This window comes from Trifolium pratense, linkage group LG2 (assembly GCF_020283565.1).
Source record: "Trifolium pratense cultivar HEN17-A07 linkage group LG2, ARS_RC_1.1, whole genome shotgun sequence".
Taxonomy (NCBI): domain Eukaryota; kingdom Viridiplantae; phylum Streptophyta; class Magnoliopsida; order Fabales; family Fabaceae; genus Trifolium; species Trifolium pratense.
In genome coordinates, this window is record NC_060060.1 from 14,278,498 (window position 1) to 14,297,288 (window position 18,791).

The window sequence follows — 18,791 nt, forward strand, 5'->3', positions numbered from 1 at the left end:
CCCCAAATGCTAACTAAAACTCCTGCACTAGTTGTTAAAGTTTCAAAAATAAATAAATAAGTATCTATAAAAATTTAAAGTATTTTAAATGATTGATTAATATTACTTTTCTTACATGCAAGATTAATCAATATACTTATAATTCTCAATAAATTAATTTTTATTTAACATATTAGAATTTAATTTAGTACTACAAAAATGTTAGATATTTTACTTAGCTTTCTCCCAAAGTGAGATTGGAGAATTTCAATTACTCGGGCCTATAAATGTACATTGTGCTATTTTCTTAGCTAATTTAGATAACTTCCCTAGTACTTTGATTGAGTTTTGATTGATTCTGTTTTTACCATGTTTATGCCTTTTAATAATTTTTCAAATACCTGTGTAAAAAAAATAAAAAATTCAAATACCAAATTCAGTCTTATTTTGGCTTATCACTTTTTTTAAAGAAACTAAAATGAAATATATTAACACAAATAGCCTCCCCAGCACAAGACGTACCGAGATAAACTACAAAAATCTACAAAAAATCAGATAGAGACAAAATCATAATCAATAATTTTACATCATGTAGAATCGAGTTTTATTTTAACTCATCACTAAATTGTTAAGTACAGACCCACTCATGTGCACATACTTATAATGTTAGGTGATGATGTAGGACATTAGTGTACCTCATTGTTTTGTAATTTAGTCATTATAATAAAAGAACATGTTGATTTTTTGTACTCAATTATCAAGTTTAAATTCACACACAACTTATGTCTACAAGCTAGCTGATCTAAATAGTGAAAAAAAAGAGAATTTTATTTTTACATATAAAATTTTCTTTCACAATATTTTTACACATAAGAACTCCGGTGAAAATTGTTTCACCGAAATAATTTTTATTCAGATTTTTACTTACCTTTCAATCAATAATGGCATTAAGCATATTTGAAGTGTGCTATCGCACATTACTCTATATTAATAGAGGCACTAAGTTGTTTGTTCTACTTGTTGAAGCTTAAATGTGTGTGTTTATGGAGAGCAGATCCTCTTAATTCCTAAATTAACTGGAGAGAGAGCAGTTAGCATCTCCACAATTCACACTTTGTCTTTTTATATTTTTATTTTATTTTACTTTTTAATAAAGGGTCAAGATTAAACATGAGAAAATATGTACTGGAGAGGATCTATTCACGTGTTTATGTGTGCGCGTCTGTAACTTGACTCGTAGAACGATTAAGAGTGGCAAGTACATACTTTGTTTAGGATACTCAATCTCAAGGATAACTCTGCTTCTTGCCAAGTTAAGATGAAAATAGACTCAGGTTTAGTAAAAAGATTTTATAATTGTTTACGGTATTTTTTGGTTAACTTAAAGTATGACAAACGGACCATACATAAATGTTTGACTTTTTCTTTTTGCGTCCACTGGAAGTCCTCGTCCGCCCTCGAAATTTCAAAAATACCCCTCTCGCTACTTAAGTAACGAACCCAAGGGGCGTAAAATCTGAAGAAGAAAAAAACAGTTGGCATCCTAAGATGCAAACCTCATAAAATCTAATATTTTGGTATCTCTCACCATTCCTTCGCCTCTATTGTATAAGGTTCGCATCCTAGGATGTGAACTGTTTTTTGTCCAGATTTTGCACCCCCCAAGTTCCCATCCTATGATGCGAACTATTTTTTCCCAGTTTTTGTTATTTACACACTCGCATCTTACGTTATGAGGGGGAAAGGATTGGAAGGACGGAGGGCGCTTGTGCAAAGAGAATGAATCTAAACGGTTAATCAGTACCACCACGGGAGTTTAAATGAGTTAGTCAGTAACTTGAACTACAAGTGTGACAGAGTTAAGAACATCCAATCCAACTATGTTCAATAGACACCACTCCCTTTCAACAGGGAGGAACATCCAATCCAATCCAAGCATCTTGGATCACCTTAATTATGCGTTAGGTTGAGTTGAGTAACATCACATGACCCTATCCTTGTGCTAATTGCTACCGTGTTTGCTCTTGTTCCACACAAAAAACTGATGTTACTTAAAACCAACAATTTTCCAAACGTAGCTTTCTCAAATAATGATCACTTTTGGCACATCATTGAATTATTTTAAGAAACAAACAACAATGAATGCTACAAACAAACTGCCACCACCTGTGTCAGAAATTATAGAATGATTGCTCTTCCATCCCCGCTAATCTCAAAGCAGGCAAAATACACCGATCGAATTCATGGTTAGTAGTTCTTCGGTGTCCCTCAACTTACCGATCGAATTCACCTTGTAACATGCAAAATCTAAACATGCAAAATGAGTTAGTTTGGCTTATACATACAACCTGTGGCATTTATCACCTATATGAATAGATTCAATGATTCAAAATCATTTTGTGAACATCAACTTCAAATGGAATCCTTCAAGCATTATTGGTGCTGTCATTTTCTCAAGCAAACCAAGACCAAAAACACTTGAGTAATTTTGACAATTATAAAAATAAATTGTTAATTAAAATAAGAAAAATTAACTTGTAAATTTAAATGCAATAACCAAAGATATATTTCTTGACCAACAAGAAAAAAAAAAAAAGGTTAAAATTTGTACTCAAGTATCCTTCAAATGATTTAATATTAGTATGTGGAAGCTCCAATTTCCTCTGATACTACTGCCGATTCATTTGAGTCTTCATCTGGATGCAACTGTGCTGAAATACCATCTATGGTCGCATTCAGTTGCGCTATTTTGTCCGTTAGTATCTTGCGAGTCCTCTGTATTAATCACAACAGAAAAACAAGAAATTTCAATATAGTAGTTTACGTGACAAAATGACATGAAAAGTTTATATAAACTGAAAAATACACATAAATAAAGTAAAAAAAAACTATCAAAGACACATTCCACAACAGGTTTGTAGGGGCAGATCAACATTGTAGGTCATAGGGGCACATGTCTCATGTTCCAACAGTCCCACACCATATTTAAAAATGTTTATATAGTTTAATTTATATTCTAATATATTACACAATTTATAGATTTTCCACCATATAATTATCAGAGGTTGAATTCTCTTAATGCTACAAATACATGATGATGTAAAGACTTAATTGCAATTTTAGTTTCATAGGCATCACAATTGTCAAATTTTGGTCCTCAAGTTCCAATGGTGTGAATTAGGTCCCCACCTAAATATTCCAATTGTTACAAGCAGGACCCTCTGTGAGTGTTTTTTTCTTCCAGCCGATAGATTGAAATGGATAGGTGTGTCCTAAACTCTCTTTGATTCACAGTGTGATGCCTTGTGATGTTCACATGTGCTCTCTTAATGTTAACATGCCAATGCCAGATCAGGTGCACCAATTCAGTCCCATGTAGGACCCGTAGTAGCTCCTAAAGTTAACATTTGGAAAGTTAACTCATGGTTGGATCTCACCGTAACAATTGTGACTGTTGTGTGTGCCTTAAAATCTCAAGTTTTTTCTGTCAGTTTGGAGGTTCAGATTCTGCCTCACGCGCAGGCCGTATGGCACCACGCGCTGGGCTCATAGAATGCTGAAAAGGGAGGAATTTTGCGATTCTGACTACAGCCTCATGCGCGGGGCGCATAGAATGCTGAAAAGGGAGGAATTTCGCGATTCTGGCTACTGCCTCATGCGCGGGGCGCATAGACCAGCAACAGTATAAAAACCGCATTTTTCTAACAGATTTTAGAGCAAAAAAAGAGCGAAAAAGAGTGCTTTCGAAGCCCCTTAGTTGCTCGGGTTTTGGGAAACACTTAAATAGGCATAGAGAAGGAATCATTGGGTGATCAAGATCCAATGATAGAGTTCTCTTTGGGGGTAGATCTAAGATTGGGAAACACCTTGAGAGTGATATTCATTGTTCATCTTTGTTCTTGAGTGAAAAGAGAAAAGTAAAGAAAATGGGTATTGCATTGGAGAGCAATTGTGAGCATTTTCTTGGTACCTTTTGTTGAATCTCTTATTCAAAGGGAAGAGATTGGGAAATGGGTAGAGATTAAGATTGTTCTTTGTGAACTTGTTGAGCCAATTTTCTGTAACACATTTGATCTCATGTATACGTTGTTGGAATAGTGAATCGGAGAGCTACTCTCTCCCCCCGACTTAGGTCATTGTTGAACCGAACTAGGTAACAAATCTCTCTCGTGTGTTTTGTTCCTCTTTAGTCTTTACCATTTCATGTTATTTGCTTGATTGGATTATGATTACACTTATGTTGTTAGAATTATTATTGCTTGGATTGCTTAGTGTTGGTTTCCATTGAACTTTTGCTCCACTCTTGTTATTGTTGGATTGAACAAGTGGTTCGGAATTCACAACAGCGATACTTGGGAGACCCGATTCGCGCAATTGGAATCTAAGGAACCAAAATTGCACAATTGTGATACTCGAGATTCTAAAAGTGCAATTAAGCCTCGTAAAATAATTTAAATTTACAGTTAAGTAAAATCAAAGATATTATGTACATGTGAATATTAGACAAATATACACTTAGTGTAGGGCCGACCGCCAAAACGTTATAGTGGTATAAAGGTAGCAGTCCGATACCAGACACATAAAATCTCCAAAATAGTATATGACCAAAAGTAAAGACATATTCATAATTAATAACCAGAGTTCATTGTTACCAATATTCATTCCCTATATAAAGCAAATAAGATTTTAGGATAAAATGACAAAAAAGTGAAGAAAAAACCCCAGAAGAAATGGCTATAAGCTCAGGGCGACAGGGCAGATACAGGTTTTCAGATGAGCTTCATTTTAGCGGCCATTACAAGTAATTTCTATTTGGCCGCTACTAAAAACTGCAATGCAATAGGGTTTCACAAGTTGTGCCTAGGAGTTGCTACGGCCGCTATTGACTACATTACAGAGAACGACGTATTGTCCTCAGCGTTAGGTGCAGTTTTTATAGAGTATTGAATTGAACACGAACACGCTAGTAACTAAAACTTAAAAAACTAACTAGTGAGTAGCGAGAAATTAACATAACCACAACAATCTATAACAATTTTTGTTCCTACAACATTGCCTGAATTTTCAGTGTCCACCAAATGCCAATATGACAACAGCCCAAATTCTTGCATCTTAGCTATTGATGTTAATTGCTCCATAAACTTCAAAGATTTATGCTTAACACCAAGATTAATTTTTTTGGGGGAGGATGGGATTAAATTTAATTGTGTACTAAATATACACTGAAATTACCAAATGTTAGTTGGTTCAGTGGTGATTGGCGCTGAACTTGGTAGGGAGGACCGCGGTTCGATCCCCCGCAACTGCATTTGGGAGGGGACTGAAACCACTTGATGCCAGAACTCGCCCCGAACTCTGGACTACTAGGGCCCCCTTCCATTAGGAACCAGAGGGTGAAAACCAAAAAAAAAATATACACTGAAATTGTTCATCTATCTCACACATCCAGACACACTCAATGAACACGACTTTAAAAAACAGGTAACTGCATGTCTAATTTCTGACCTCGAGAGCTTTTTCTTCATCAAAGATAAACTTTGGAAGTTTCCTCATTAGTTCTTTACTGTCGGCTCCAGCTAGTGCCTCACTTATCTACATAGTTCATAACATAGAAGTCAAGGATAATATACTTTCTACCCTATGAACTTATTAAACAAACTATCAAGTTAGAGAAACAAATACAAATGGTTCGATTCCAGTTCCATAACAAACGAGAAAAGAGACTTACTGTCCTGCCGCATAAAAGGAAAAATGTTAAAAAACAGACAATGCCGATTCTTCAAACATACCTTTGGTGCATAAATACATCCCAATGCTCCAACAATCAGGCTCCCCAATACAAAGCCACCAACAAAAGCACTTCCATTACTTGTACTTCCATCATCCCTGCTGTACTAGCAAGAGAGATTAAAAACACTACGAAGTTAACATGGTGTTATGCTTCTCGTACCAAAATTTTAGGCAAGTAAATAACCCAAACATAAGATACAATTGGTTGAATTGAACAAGAAAAAATGAAAGAAATAAAAAAGATGAACATTTGTGGAGTATTTTGTTTTTGTCCCACCAAATTTTATGTTTGTGTACAAAATACTAGTGAGTATGCACCAGAAAGATATGTCATATTCCTACCTTGCTCGAACTATAACCGACAAGTTACGTGATGCTTTAGCTCTAACAGAGGAACATGGAAATTGTTCAGTGGAGCTGATTTTCAAGAAGCATTTATCAACTGGCTTCAACGAGGAACCTGACATTAAATAATTTGAATATCAGATTTCCTTGAAAATCAACATAAAGCGAGGCAATGAATATGTTAAACAATTATAAACTAACATTCACAAATGAATAGTAAAGATCAACCCAAATATTTTATTTCCATTAATTTACCCGAAAAATGTTTTGAAAAGTCCACTCAAAGAGAGCGTTTACTTCCCATCTTTCATCTTTTCATTTTCACTTCAACTAATAAACATAAGATAATGTAGATCCCATATTTCCCTCACCATTTTCTTTCAGAAATTTTGAAAATGTCAAAAAAATGTTTTCATTCGTTCTAAAATGCATTCTTCCTAAACAGTGTCTTCCATCTCCTCTTTATCATAAATGTTCACTAAACTAGTCATTTTTCTTCTATTTTTGGGTTACTATATTATAGGTATGAAATTTCCACCGCGGTTTAGCAGTGTCTAATCTCCTTCCCGGAACCTGTGGAGCGCACTAGATGAGCTCTATCCTCCCAACCGAATTTTCTCCGTACACAAGAGTCAGGGATCAAACCCTTAACCACTTACTTAAGGGGCTCAAAACCCTTATCAGTTAGACCAATTCATTGTTGGTCACTAAACTAGTCTTCTATCTCCTCCTTGTAAAAAATTTAAAATAAACACAAAGTTTAGAAAATGAAAACTGAATATGTTTTTAGAAAGTAAACCGGCACAATATCAGGATTATTATGTAACTCTACCATCACATTAATAACATGTCATCATTAGCAATGTCACTCACTCACACTATAACACAGTTACACAGATCCACACACACACACACAAAAACAGAAAAAATGATCATAGTGTCTAACAAAAACAACTAATCAATTCTCAAATTGATAATAAAATGCATTTACAATCTAATAAATAAACAGAAAAGTAGAGTGCCACTAAGAGAGGCGAAACAAACAAGAAAGGAAGAGTTTTTGAGTTAGGGTGATGGAAGTAATGACCTGACAGAAAATGGGTCTGTGGATTCATCGCCATAGCGATTGAGCTTGATAGAGTTGCCATTTTTTCAGAGTCAAACTGTGCAAATTTTGGTTTCCTCGGAGAAAACAAGGAAAAAGTTGGTGTGATTCTGTTTAACGTTCGAAGTGTCAAAAATTGATCTCTCTGTCTGTTTTGTTGTTGCCTTATGATATTTTCTCTTCCCCTCCCATGAATGTTTTATACCCCAATATTCCAATTTTGCCCTTGCAGAAACATTCGGTTCTCAGAAACCGAAATTTTTCTAGTGTAAATTTAGAGTAAATTTCGGTTTTTAGAAACCGAAATTTGTTTTCAAGGCAAAAAAAAACTTCGGTTTCTACGAACCGAAGTTTTTTCAAGGGCAAAATTGGAAATTCAAGGGGATAAAAGATTCATGGGGTGGGGAGAGAAAATATCTTGCGTTATTAACAAACAATAACGACCGTTAAAATGCATCCACTTCAATTTGGGCTCCGTGTTTGGGCCTAGCTATATTACATTGCATTGGGCTTTGGGTATACTACTACCTATATCGCCCCTTTCTACTAACTACACCCTATGATAAATGATGTCTACAAAAAATGAGAGAGAGAGCAATGCAGTTTATTTATTTGACTCTGATTGAAAGATTAATTTTGATCCGGTGCAAATAGAATCAAATATTTTGGCATCATCAACATTACAAATCCGAAAGCATGAGTATTTCAGAAACTTGAATATAGACTTATGTATTTTATCATTTTATGTTATTAACATAAATGTTGTGATTTGATTCACAAATTCGTCCTTTTAATTTTTTAAAAACTTTATTAAATTTATATTACATCAATCAATATATAGTTTATCAATTTAATTGAATGAAACTCATATTTTTATTAAAAAATAAATAATTGAAATATAGTAATAAACTACTAAATCATTAATTCACCAGAATAAAAATATCTCAAATAGTCAATGCACGTACGTGTTGGAGTTTCTATTTATACGCTAACAAATGTTTCTATATTATCTTTTGTGATGAACACTCCAAGTTAAAGTTAGAGTAACGAAGAGATTATTAGATGACCAATGGCAATGAACTGATTAATTATGTCAGAATAAATAACTATTGCATGATTAAGTTTTACTAACATTATTGAGAGACAAAAATAGTCAACAATAAATTGATCCAAGCTAAGTAAGAATCTTGATCTCCTTAAACAAGTGGTTAGATGTTCAAGTTTAGGCTGGTGTGTACCGAGTAAATTCGGTTGGAAGAGTTGTTATTAGAAGTATCATTTATGATAACGTGCAGTTTGCTAACAAAATAAATTCATATAACGATTATACGATGCCAAACTTTATCCTTTCTTTTTCATGACAACGACCAGAAACAAAAAGTGTAAATTTTCCATTATAATTGAAACAAAATCATTTTTGTTCCTTCCTTTATTTCCAAAAAAATAATGAGAAACATTCTGAGCTGGATAAGAAACATGAGACTGTTGTTTCATATGCAAACAAATGAACACACTTAACACGTTTAGAGAACCCAGATTTGAAAGCTTGCAATCAAATTTAGAGAACCCAGATTTTCTTTTTCTTTTTTGATTTGTAGTTGGTTTAAAGTTTTGTTCTTTATCATCATCTATGTTAAAAAGGGTGTTTTTTTCTTGTGTTTGGCTCTTTTATGGAGGTTTGTTGTCCATGGCTGCAAGTGATAGTAACGACAGTTCAAGACAACTTGATCAAACACCAACATGGGCTGTTGCTGCTGTTTGCACTGTTTTCATCTTGATATCCATAGCTCTTGAGAAGAGTCTTCACAAATTAGGAATGGTATGCATTTAATTAACTACTATTCAAAATAACCTCAAACTTTTGTTCTTTTTCACTTGTTTTTCTTCTAGTTACTACCACAAACTATGTTTTTGCGTTTCTCAATCAAGTTAAACGTTCCTAGGCTTCCACATTTTTTACTAGTAACAATTCATTGCATTTAATATCAATTTGATGTTTTTTGTTGCCATTTATTAAACTAATTTTACTTTTACTTATTAAATAAATTAGAGGTAGAAAGATTCTCCGAATGTCCCGGCAAGTTCAGCTCAATTGGGATACTTCATACTTATCTTGTCTACATTTATTATTTCTTAACAAATGTGTACAAATCTTAAAAGACCAAAGATTAGAGATTCATCAACCGGTATTCGTAATTTTAACTACTAGGCTAACTGACAAAAAAAAAAAAATAGATTGATCGACCAATACTTTAATTGAAATAATTATTGGAGTATTTATTAATATTAATATTATTATTATTATTATTATTATTATTATTAAAATTTAGATAAAATATTTGAAGTCTTAGAAAATACCCCTCACAAGTTGAATTTGATTTTAGTGGTTAGGAAAAAGGCAAAAGAAGGCATTACTTGAAGCTCTAGAGAAGGTCAAAGCTGGTAAGCATTTTACTATTTTTGGAATACAAGGAAACTTTAATTTTCTAATGATAAATCATTGTTTACATTATTATGTGTATATTTTGCAGAGTTGATGATATTAGGATTCATTTCACTGCTATTGACTATAGGGCAGAATTACATTGTGAGAATATGTATTTCTGAAAAAATTGCAGACAAAATGTTGCCATGTCCACTTAATAATATAAGTGATAACAAGAAATCAAGTAGTGTTGAAGTGAGAAATCTTAGGAAACTTGTGTCTTATGAACGTAGATATTTAGCTTCTGATACTACCTCCTACAAATGTAGCCGGAAGGTAACCACGTTTACTTTTTTTTTTTTGTTTCTTCCTTCATTTTGGAATGGCGATGAAATTGACAGAATTACTGTGATTTGATAAACGCTACATTTTAGAGCTTCACAAAATCACAGTGTCACGGTGATTTTATCAAATTGATCATCATTCCAAGCATAAACTTATTTGAGGAGCACAATTTCATTATCTTCCATCAATTATAGTAGCTTCTTATGCAAGTTAATTGGTTATAGGGACATGAACCACTTTTATCTGTCAATGGACTGCACCAGTTACACATCCTCATATTCTTCTTAGCAGTATTTCATGTGTTTTACAGTGCTGTCACAATGCTTCTTGGAAGATTAAAGGTCTGTTTCAAGTGTTTATGTCAGTAGATAAATTCAAAAAGTCAATCTAAATAGACAAAGGTGAGTGTATAATGTATTAAGAGTTTTATTTCCGCAGATACGTGGATGGAAGCAATGGGAGGAAGAGGCTTCAACCAATGGTTATGACAATGGTATATATGAGTTTCAACAATGCATGTGCTTATTTTTAATTTTCTAGTCTAAAATTCTTATCACTTCATTTTAACTCATAAGTTTTACATTTGAATTTGAAATAATTGCATGAAACCTTATATGCTTATTATGTGTGCAGGTGCTGCAAGATTTAGGCTCACTCATGAAACATCATTTGTAAGAGCTCATACCAGTTTTTGGACAAGGCTTTCTATCTCTTTCTATATTGTGAGTCCCATCTTCTTAATCTGTTTTTTCTTCCTCTTTTAATTTTTCGCTTATTTGAGACTGATATTTGATTTTATCAAACCATCATAAACATGTTACATATAATGTCTGTTAAAATAACAGAATAATGGTACTTTAGTGACATTATTTGAGTTATAGCTCATACAGATTTTTCATATCAATGAATAATCATATTGTTGTATTCCAATTTCAGGTCTGCTTCTTTCGACAGTTTTATAGGTCAGTGCGTAAGGTTGATTATCAGACTTTGCGCAATGGATTTATCAATGTAAGTTTCTGTTGTGGTTGTGATTGCATTTTGATCTTTGATATTGAAGACAAACGTGGTTGCAACTGCGGATGTAGACGCAACTCGCAATTGCAATTGTGGATCATTATTCAAAAACCATATTAATCTCCTTTTCTAAAAGACTTAAATTATGTATAGGTTCACCTAGCTCCTGGAAGTAAATTTAATTTCCAAAAGTATATCAAAAGATCATTAGAAGATGACTTCAAAGTTGTTGTGGGAGTAAGGTAACAATTTTCTGTCATATAATATATGGTTTTTTAAGTATATTTCATGAAAGTTCTCAATTTGGACCTCTATGTTTTTAACAGTCCTGTCCTGTGGGCATCAGCAGTAGTTTTCCTACTCCTAAACATTGATGGTAAGAAACTATATTCTTAATTGTGTTATGTGGAATATATTACTTTTTTCGTTTAAAAATGAATATAATTAAAAGTTAAATATATTTTTATTCCTCGTGAATTTACAAATTTTCAAGTTTAGTCCATACATTAATTTTGTTCAGTTTTAGTTCCTAGTGTTTTTTACAAGGACTAAATGCAGGACTAAAAACGCTCGTGTTTTGTAAAAATTAATAAAAAGAGGGACTAAAATTGAATAAAATTTATGTAGAGATTAAAAATGATAACTCTTAAACCATTGTAATTCTATATAATTTTCAGGATGGCGTACTCCATTATGGGCATTCTTAATTCCAATTATCGTAAGTATTAATTTTTCTATACGAAATTTTCAAACTCGTTAATAGACAAATGTTAGTAAGTAGTTATTAGTATGATGTAACCAAAACATAGTTACTATGTTAATATATTCTCTTTTATCCGAGTTTCAGCGCTTCCATTTCCTTCAACCCTTAGTTCGAATAAGTTGAGCTATTCAACCCCCCTTTAACGCCATTTAATTTAATTTGTTGCAGATAATTTTGGCTGTCGGAACAAAACTTCAAGTGATATTAGCAAGAATGGCTCTTGAAATCGCAGAGAGACATGCAGTTGTGCAAGGAATGCCTCTTGTTCAAGGGTCAGACAGATACTTTTGGTTTGGTCAACCTCAGTTTGTTCTTCATCTTATCCATTTTGCTTTGTTCCAGGTATTCAATAATTCTTTAAAAAGCTTATTTGAAAATTTTATTTTATTAAACTTGTTAAGTTATAAATTAATTGATTTTCTTATACTTTGCAGAATGCATTCCAAATAACATATATATTGTGGACATGGGTATTCATCCTTAATTACACCTTAATCTCTCAATATTGTGACTAAATTTTTATTTTTTTTCCAAATGCAAAGTTTTGATTGATATAAAAAAAGAATTATTTCTTTATTTGCAGTATTCTTTTGGGCTGGAAAATTGTTTCCGTTTGGACCTTAAACTTGCCATTATAAAAGTAGCTTTCGGGTAATAAACTTTTACATTTCTAATATTTAACATTAGAATGATTAAAAGCTTTGATAATATATATAGTAATTTGATTAATTCTAATGGGTTTGCAGGATTGTGATGCTATGCCTCTGCAGCTACATTACCCTTCCATTATATGCTCTTGTAACACAGGTATATCCATGTTTCTAATTCCCTAATTACTGCTTATAATGTTTTGAAACATTCTTCTGTGAGGTTTTTATTTGAGTTGAGATCTTCGCCATATCTAAGTATAATACAGTCAATGATAGAGACAAAATATAGACGGGATAAACATTTTTTCTGTATGTGTTTGATGGTCACATAATAACAAACATGATATCATTATTTTATCATATTCAGCGTTTGATACACGCCTGATAAGGACGTCATAGGATATCATTATTTTGACTAATATATAATTTATTAAATATGATTCAAGTTTAAGTAAAATTTCATTTTGTCTATCCAATCTAATGTACCATGTAGATGGGTTCAAGGATGAAAAAATCAGTATTTGATGAACAAACATCAAAGGCATTAAAGCAATGGCACATGACAGTGAAAAAGAAGCAAAGAACAGTGAAGCTAGGAAAGTCCACTATAGGAACCGTAGATGGTAGCAGCATTGGATCAACAATGCAGTCCCCTGGTCCAGCACTTCATCGTTTCAAAACTACCGGTCACTCAACAAGATCTTCAACATTTGAGGAACATGATGAATATGAATTATCTGATAATGAGTTGGCAAAAACTAATTTGATTGTAAGAGTTGATCATGATGGTGAGCAACAAGTTGAAGATAGGCATCATAGTGAGGGAGAAGCCAATAATGATGAGTTCACTTTTTTCAAGCATAATATTAAAAGCTTAGTTTAATGAATTTTTTCTTACACATTATTTTACACAACTTATTTATAATTTGACAAATTTGTGAATTATAAATGAATGTTTGTGTAAAATTATTTACATTGTTGTGTTTAAATTATTGAATAGTGATGCTAGTGCATTTATCATTTGTTCATTATTAGCACAGATACTATGACTTTATGTCCAGTTAAAATGAGAATTTCAGTATATATTAGTATAATAAAAAATAAATAAAAATAGGAAGGAAGCAAAAGGAAACAGTTACAAATTTGGAGGTTATATTATACTGGCAAAAAAACCAAGTATATCAAAATCAATGTTATACCGGTACATGAGCTCAATGAAGATACAAACACTGAATAAGAGGGTAGAGCTGTACAAATGAAAAAGGACTAACTGATTTACCAAAACCAGAGCAATATTTTAGGCTCATCTGCTATTTCTTTCATATCTGACCTGACTTTCTTCCACAGATTCTTCTTTCGGCAATTAGTGCATGCATGCATAGTTGCATTCAGGGGTTGATAGTTGATAAAATCTGGAATCCAATGAGAACAAAAGGAAAGCTTAGGGCAGTTGAGTTTATCCAAATGTTATACAACCCTATAAAGTTCAACATGCAGTGGGAGAGAATCCATGTGGGATTCAGGAGAAAACGTTACCTTGTCTGTGAACATCTGAAATGCCTCCTCTGCCATAGCTTTATCCAGTTCCTAACCAGAGTAATACAAAATTATAAAGGATTTACTAAAACTTTTTTTTTTTTACAATATTTACTAAAACTTTTATGGAGTATTAAAACTAGTAATTAAATATTATTTATTTAATAGCAACAGCAGAGTATCCAACACATGAAAAAGATGAAAGATCCATCTGTCTTACATTCTCTGCATTTGGGGAACAAGCAATACCGCAAATTAGTTCTTGAAGGGCCTTATCGTTCAAAGCATCACGAATCTCACTGGAAGAGGCTGCAGCAGGAATGCAATTATAAAAACAAACATTAATCACTATGGTTTTAATAGTGAAATTTCATTACTGCAATCCAGCATCTAAGGACATTCTCATATTCTTTATACAGACATAAAGTACCTAGAGCTTCTAGTTGGGATTGTTCCAACACTTCTTTCTTATCAACAGCTAATGGATTTGCTACAAGTGCTTCCAACATCGCATTATCAATAACTGATGGCTTTTCTACAACTGATTCCAAAACAGCTGTTCAACAGTAAAGAAACATAATATCAGACCACTGAAGTGCCAAAAGTTAATTAACTATTACATTACATGGAAGCTGAATTCCATAAACCAAAAGTTTAGCCCGTCCTTAAAACATTGTTGATTGCTTCATTTTGACAGCAAAATGTATTTCTTCGAGTTTCAGAGTATATCGCAATTTTTTTAAATCATAATTTGTCAGTAAAACTACAAGAAATAATACATACAAGGTACACACAACTTAACCATGCAGAAAAAATAAAGAAAAAAAAAAACAAGGTTACGATGGCGGCAGGCTCTTGTAAATACAATATAAGGCTAATGAATATAGACTTCTATATACTAGATTCAATCCTTTTCTAACCCTCATGGAATGCACGAGCTTCGCAACACAAGAATGGCCTTAACTTCCCGTCATGAAATTTGATAATGCAGGTGGTTAAAATAAAGTTTTTTGTTAAATGATATCATGAAATGATAAGTGTGCATCAATAATAAGAACTACAAATTACAATGGAGGTGAATAAAATTCTTACTTGTTTTGACCTCTGAAGATGTCGGATTGACACATGGAAGTTCTGCAACAATAAAATAAGACTGATCAATTCAAGTACCAAGTAGGGAATTCTAACAAAGGTCATGGTTATTGGTTGAAGGCTTATGCCATCATAATTCTGCAGTGCAAATTTCAGTTGCCCCGTGACCATGAGCAAGCTAATATGAAATATCTCCCGATTTTTATATGCAAGGCCAAATAAAAGTCAACAATAAGCAAACCATGCAAACATTTTGTGCTCAAGCAGCAAAAAGAGATTAAGGGCTTGTTTGGATCAACTTATTTGAGCATATCTACTGAATAAGCACATGCGAGACTGTTTGCTAGAGCTTATGGAAACAGCTTATGACATGTTAATAAATTGTTTTCAATTTCAACTTTTCCATAAACGCTCAAGAGGTAACCTATGAAAACAGTTTGAATTTATTTTATCTTTGTTATTATACATAAGCACTAATGTTATAACACGTTTACCTAAGTAATTTAACATTTTTACCCGCATAACATCAAACACATAATAAGCAAACAAATAACGTGAGAACATGTGTTAAATTAAAGGGCATAAACACTCACTCATCTCATACCTTTGTGTTTCTTGAAACAGGGCAGAGAGCAACTACAGCAGAAAAATACAACATCAAATGATAGCATAAAAGATATCAAGTAATAATAACAACAATAAAAAATAAAAAAACTTAAGATAAGTGTTTGGGTATTATTACTCACTAAAGTATGTAACATTTAGGGCATTTGTACTTAGACTGAGCTTCGAGGCAGATTTGACATTGCTTAGGACCCATTAAACTTGAGCTGAACCGAAAAAGTAAAAATGATCCCTGAATATAACAGAATCACACAGAATAAATCCAGTATTTGAAAAAGATAAAAATAAACTTGAATTTTTGGGATGTTATCAAGCATTACTATCAGCAGAGAAGAGAATCAATGGAGAGCAGAGAAGAGCATTACTATCCCTGAATTCTAAGTTCTAACCAACATGTATGATTCATTTAAATTATCATAAAGTAACAATAACAACTAAATCTTCTTAATTGTTACAAAGACTCCATACATAGCAAAACAAAAGCAAAAGTAACAACAATATATGAAGTTAAAAACCTGGGTATATTACATGCAATTTTATCAAACAGGTGATATGCACAAAAAGATTAACAAACAAACAAACGAAATGTTGATGTTGATAAATTACCTCGGGTCGAGTGATGATGGTAACGGTAGTGGTAGATTACTCTCTTTTACTTCTTCTTTCTTTTTCTTACACGGACAGAATCAGCGAGAACAAATTCTACGTTCTTGCGGCGGCCTTTGATGATGCTTGGGCTACAATGGTTTCGTTGAGTTGAGTGAGTACATATTCCAATTATTTTAATAGAGGCTTTTTGAATATTAATAATATTTTATTGTAAATTAACTTTATCAATAAAATATTTTATTGTAAAAAAAATATTACGAATTTAATTTATATATAGTGAGAGTGAAAGTTATTTAGAATAGCCTCTATCTATGACTTGGGATTGGGACATTGTTTCTCTTTAAATACCATTCATCAAAAATTGGCCTCCTTAAACTTAAGGATAAACCATTGCAACAAGCATGTTGGGAGGTTTTAGCTCCTTTTGTCTGTCATACTTGAGTTGTTTTATGCATATAAGTTTGCATAATTTAATTTGTGGCTATTCGACAAAAAGTGTCAAGCTGTTTACGTTCGAATTTGGTAAACAACCGCTAGTTTAAGTATTTAAACTCGCGAGATCAACTAGTAAATCTCAGGACAATTTTGTGTTTATTCGCTTCAAGAAAACTGTTTGAATGTTCGTTTGAATAAGGAAACAAACACTTAGGAATTAAAATATTTTAAAGCATACAAGAGAAACTAATTCGAATCGCCTCGAAGTAGCAGTTTCTCAAGCAAGTATCTGGATTCAGACTTGGAAAAAATTACTAGAAAACAAATTGCATTGAATGAAAACAATTACAAATAAAGATGGTTCACAAAACATACATTTCTCCTTCGAATTCCGTTCGTTCGATCGCTGAGTACTTAGAATTTTTAGAGAGAATGTTTGTATAAATTTTGTGACCCCTGTTCTGAATGAAAAACTACTATAAATACTACTACTAAGTGGTAACTGTTTCTCGATCATCTGGACGCTCCTCCATTTGCCACGTCGACCACGTTCTCCACTTTCATCTTTCATTCCTTCAGCGCGCGCCAAGACCTTTTGGGCCGTTCGTTGTTCCTTCTTTGGGCTTGGCCCAGCTCTCCATCGGTTCGATTTCGCGCTTTCGATAGCTTCCTGGCAGAACCAAAATTGGACGTATTATCCATATCTTTCGAAGCGCTTTTTGGCTTCGACCTTAGCTGGCTTTCGACGCCACCTTTGAAAGTTTTATTTTAACAATATCACCTCCAAATAAATATTGGACCCACCAATTATATTTAATTGATAAATACCAAATTTATATCCAACAAATTGCCCCCCAAAAATGCCATTTTCGACTATGTTTATCGCAAGAGGAAGTGGCGTTTTTGAAAGTATTAATGGATATCTTTCTTTTCCATTTATCTCTCCTATCGTTTAGACTGCCTTTCAAACTTTGGATTGGCTCCAAAACTTGTTTTTCTTTCCACCTGTCAAGGGGTTTGGACATTTGTCAACAAGGAAGTTGAAAAACTTGTTATTTTCCACAGACCGCGTGCCTCTATAAATAGCCATATCCTCCCTTTATTGCGTTTTTTCCAATTTTTCTCTGTCAACTGTTCATCTTCTTCTTCATCTTCCGCGATTCTTTCTTGAATTCTTGTTTCCAAAAGACTTCTTGTCTTCACTTTTCTACTTATCACCCAGTCATCAACTTTCTTTTCACTCGGATTTTCCTCAACCGTTGCAAACAACCTGTGATTCCCAAATTTAACCCTAATCACCATTCTTTCACGCCATCTTTATACCTTCATCAATGGCGTCAGATTCAGGTGTCAGAAAATTCCTTCCTTACGCCGGTAAGTGGACCGCCGCCACTCTTTCCTCTTACGACACGGATGTGGTTCCAGAACCATCATTGCGTTTAGACTTACAAAAGTTTTGGGAAAATCAATTAATCTTTCCTTATTCTGTTGATAACCTCGTGCATGCATTTGGGGGACCCAAGCCAAGTGATAAAAGTCGGAATTCCAAGGTTTTGTCTATTTTTCCTGTTTATAAGCCTTGTGTTCCTAGGGTTTTCATTAGTGAACCCTATAATTTTAGCTATATCAAGGCGCCTAACAGAGTGTTTCGATCAGCTCCTTCTTTGAATGATCAATACCTTGGCTGGTTAGACAGGGTACAACGTGACAAAGCTGACATTTGGCAAGCTTGTGGCATTTATGACCTTATTCAACTTTCTCGGACCGGCCTTAAATACCAACAGGAAATGATTGTTGCTGCTTTGCACTTCTTTGAGTCTTCCACCAACACTTTCCACTTCGAATGTGGCATGATGACTCCTACACTGCTGGATGTTGCTGCCATTACTGGCTTATCGCCTCTTGGCGACACTTATGATCCTTGCAAAGCTTCCGACACCATCAAATTCGACTTTCGAAACAAGTCTTACTCTAAATACATCGTGGAGAATCGAAAGACTAGTGATGAAGTAAGTGACGAAGAACACATCGCTTTCTTAACCTTATGGCTATCGCAGTATGTCTTCTGCACTCAAT

The 18,791-nt window shown here is 33.5% G+C and overlaps 3 protein-coding genes across 6 annotated transcripts; 1 reads left to right on the forward strand and 2 right to left on the reverse strand.

The window, feature by feature from the left end:
* Positions 1-2,314: 2,314 nt before the first annotated feature.
* LOC123907426 lies at positions 2,315-7,377 on the reverse strand. 2 transcript variants are annotated; one of them, XM_045957708.1, is made up of 5 exons: positions 7,202-7,377; positions 6,112-6,229; positions 5,769-5,865; positions 5,485-5,571; positions 2,315-2,754 (listed from the first exon to the last, which is right to left on the reverse strand). In XM_045957708.1, exons 1-5 carry the CDS (start codon positions 7,260-7,262, stop codon positions 2,617-2,619), a joined length of 501 nt encoding a protein of 166 aa, XP_045813664.1. In that variant the 5' UTR covers positions 7,263-7,377; the 3' UTR covers positions 2,315-2,616. The 2 variants fall into 2 exon arrangements, with proteins under 2 accessions (XP_045813664.1, XP_045813663.1); XM_045957707.1 differs by having other exon boundaries at positions 5,769-5,868.
* A 1,140-nt stretch (positions 7,378-8,517) lies between these two features.
* LOC123907427 (MLO-like protein 8) lies at positions 8,518-13,447 on the forward strand. 2 transcript variants are annotated; one of them, XM_045957709.1, is made up of 15 exons: positions 8,518-9,038; positions 9,604-9,661; positions 9,751-9,980; positions 10,214-10,330; positions 10,428-10,482; positions 10,623-10,711; positions 10,926-11,000; positions 11,160-11,248; positions 11,333-11,382; positions 11,684-11,724; positions 11,938-12,111; positions 12,204-12,239; positions 12,353-12,420; positions 12,516-12,576; positions 12,913-13,447. In XM_045957709.1, exons 1-15 carry the CDS (start codon positions 8,850-8,852, stop codon positions 13,300-13,302), a joined length of 1,722 nt encoding a protein of 573 aa, XP_045813665.1. In that variant the 5' UTR covers positions 8,518-8,849; the 3' UTR covers positions 13,303-13,447. The 2 variants fall into 2 exon arrangements, with proteins under 2 accessions (XP_045813665.1, XP_045813666.1); XM_045957710.1 differs by having other exon boundaries at positions 8,563-9,038; positions 9,838-9,980.
* A 107-nt stretch (positions 13,448-13,554) lies between these two features.
* Positions 13,555-16,462, reverse strand: LOC123907428 (zinc finger HIT domain-containing protein 3). Of its 2 annotated transcripts, XM_045957711.1 has the most exons (8): positions 16,278-16,462; positions 15,794-15,903; positions 15,652-15,683; positions 15,048-15,089; positions 14,386-14,511; positions 14,176-14,264; positions 13,956-14,006; positions 13,555-13,831 (listed from the first exon to the last, which is right to left on the reverse strand). In XM_045957711.1, the coding sequence occupies exons 2-8, from the start codon at positions 15,865-15,867 to the stop codon at positions 13,808-13,810; spliced, it is 438 nt and encodes a 145-aa protein (XP_045813667.1). In that variant the 5' UTR covers positions 15,868-15,903; positions 16,278-16,462; the 3' UTR covers positions 13,555-13,807. The 2 variants fall into 2 exon arrangements, with proteins under 2 accessions (XP_045813667.1, XP_045813668.1); XM_045957712.1 differs by having other exon boundaries at positions 15,652-15,903.
* Between the last annotated feature and the right edge of the window lie 2,329 nt (positions 16,463-18,791).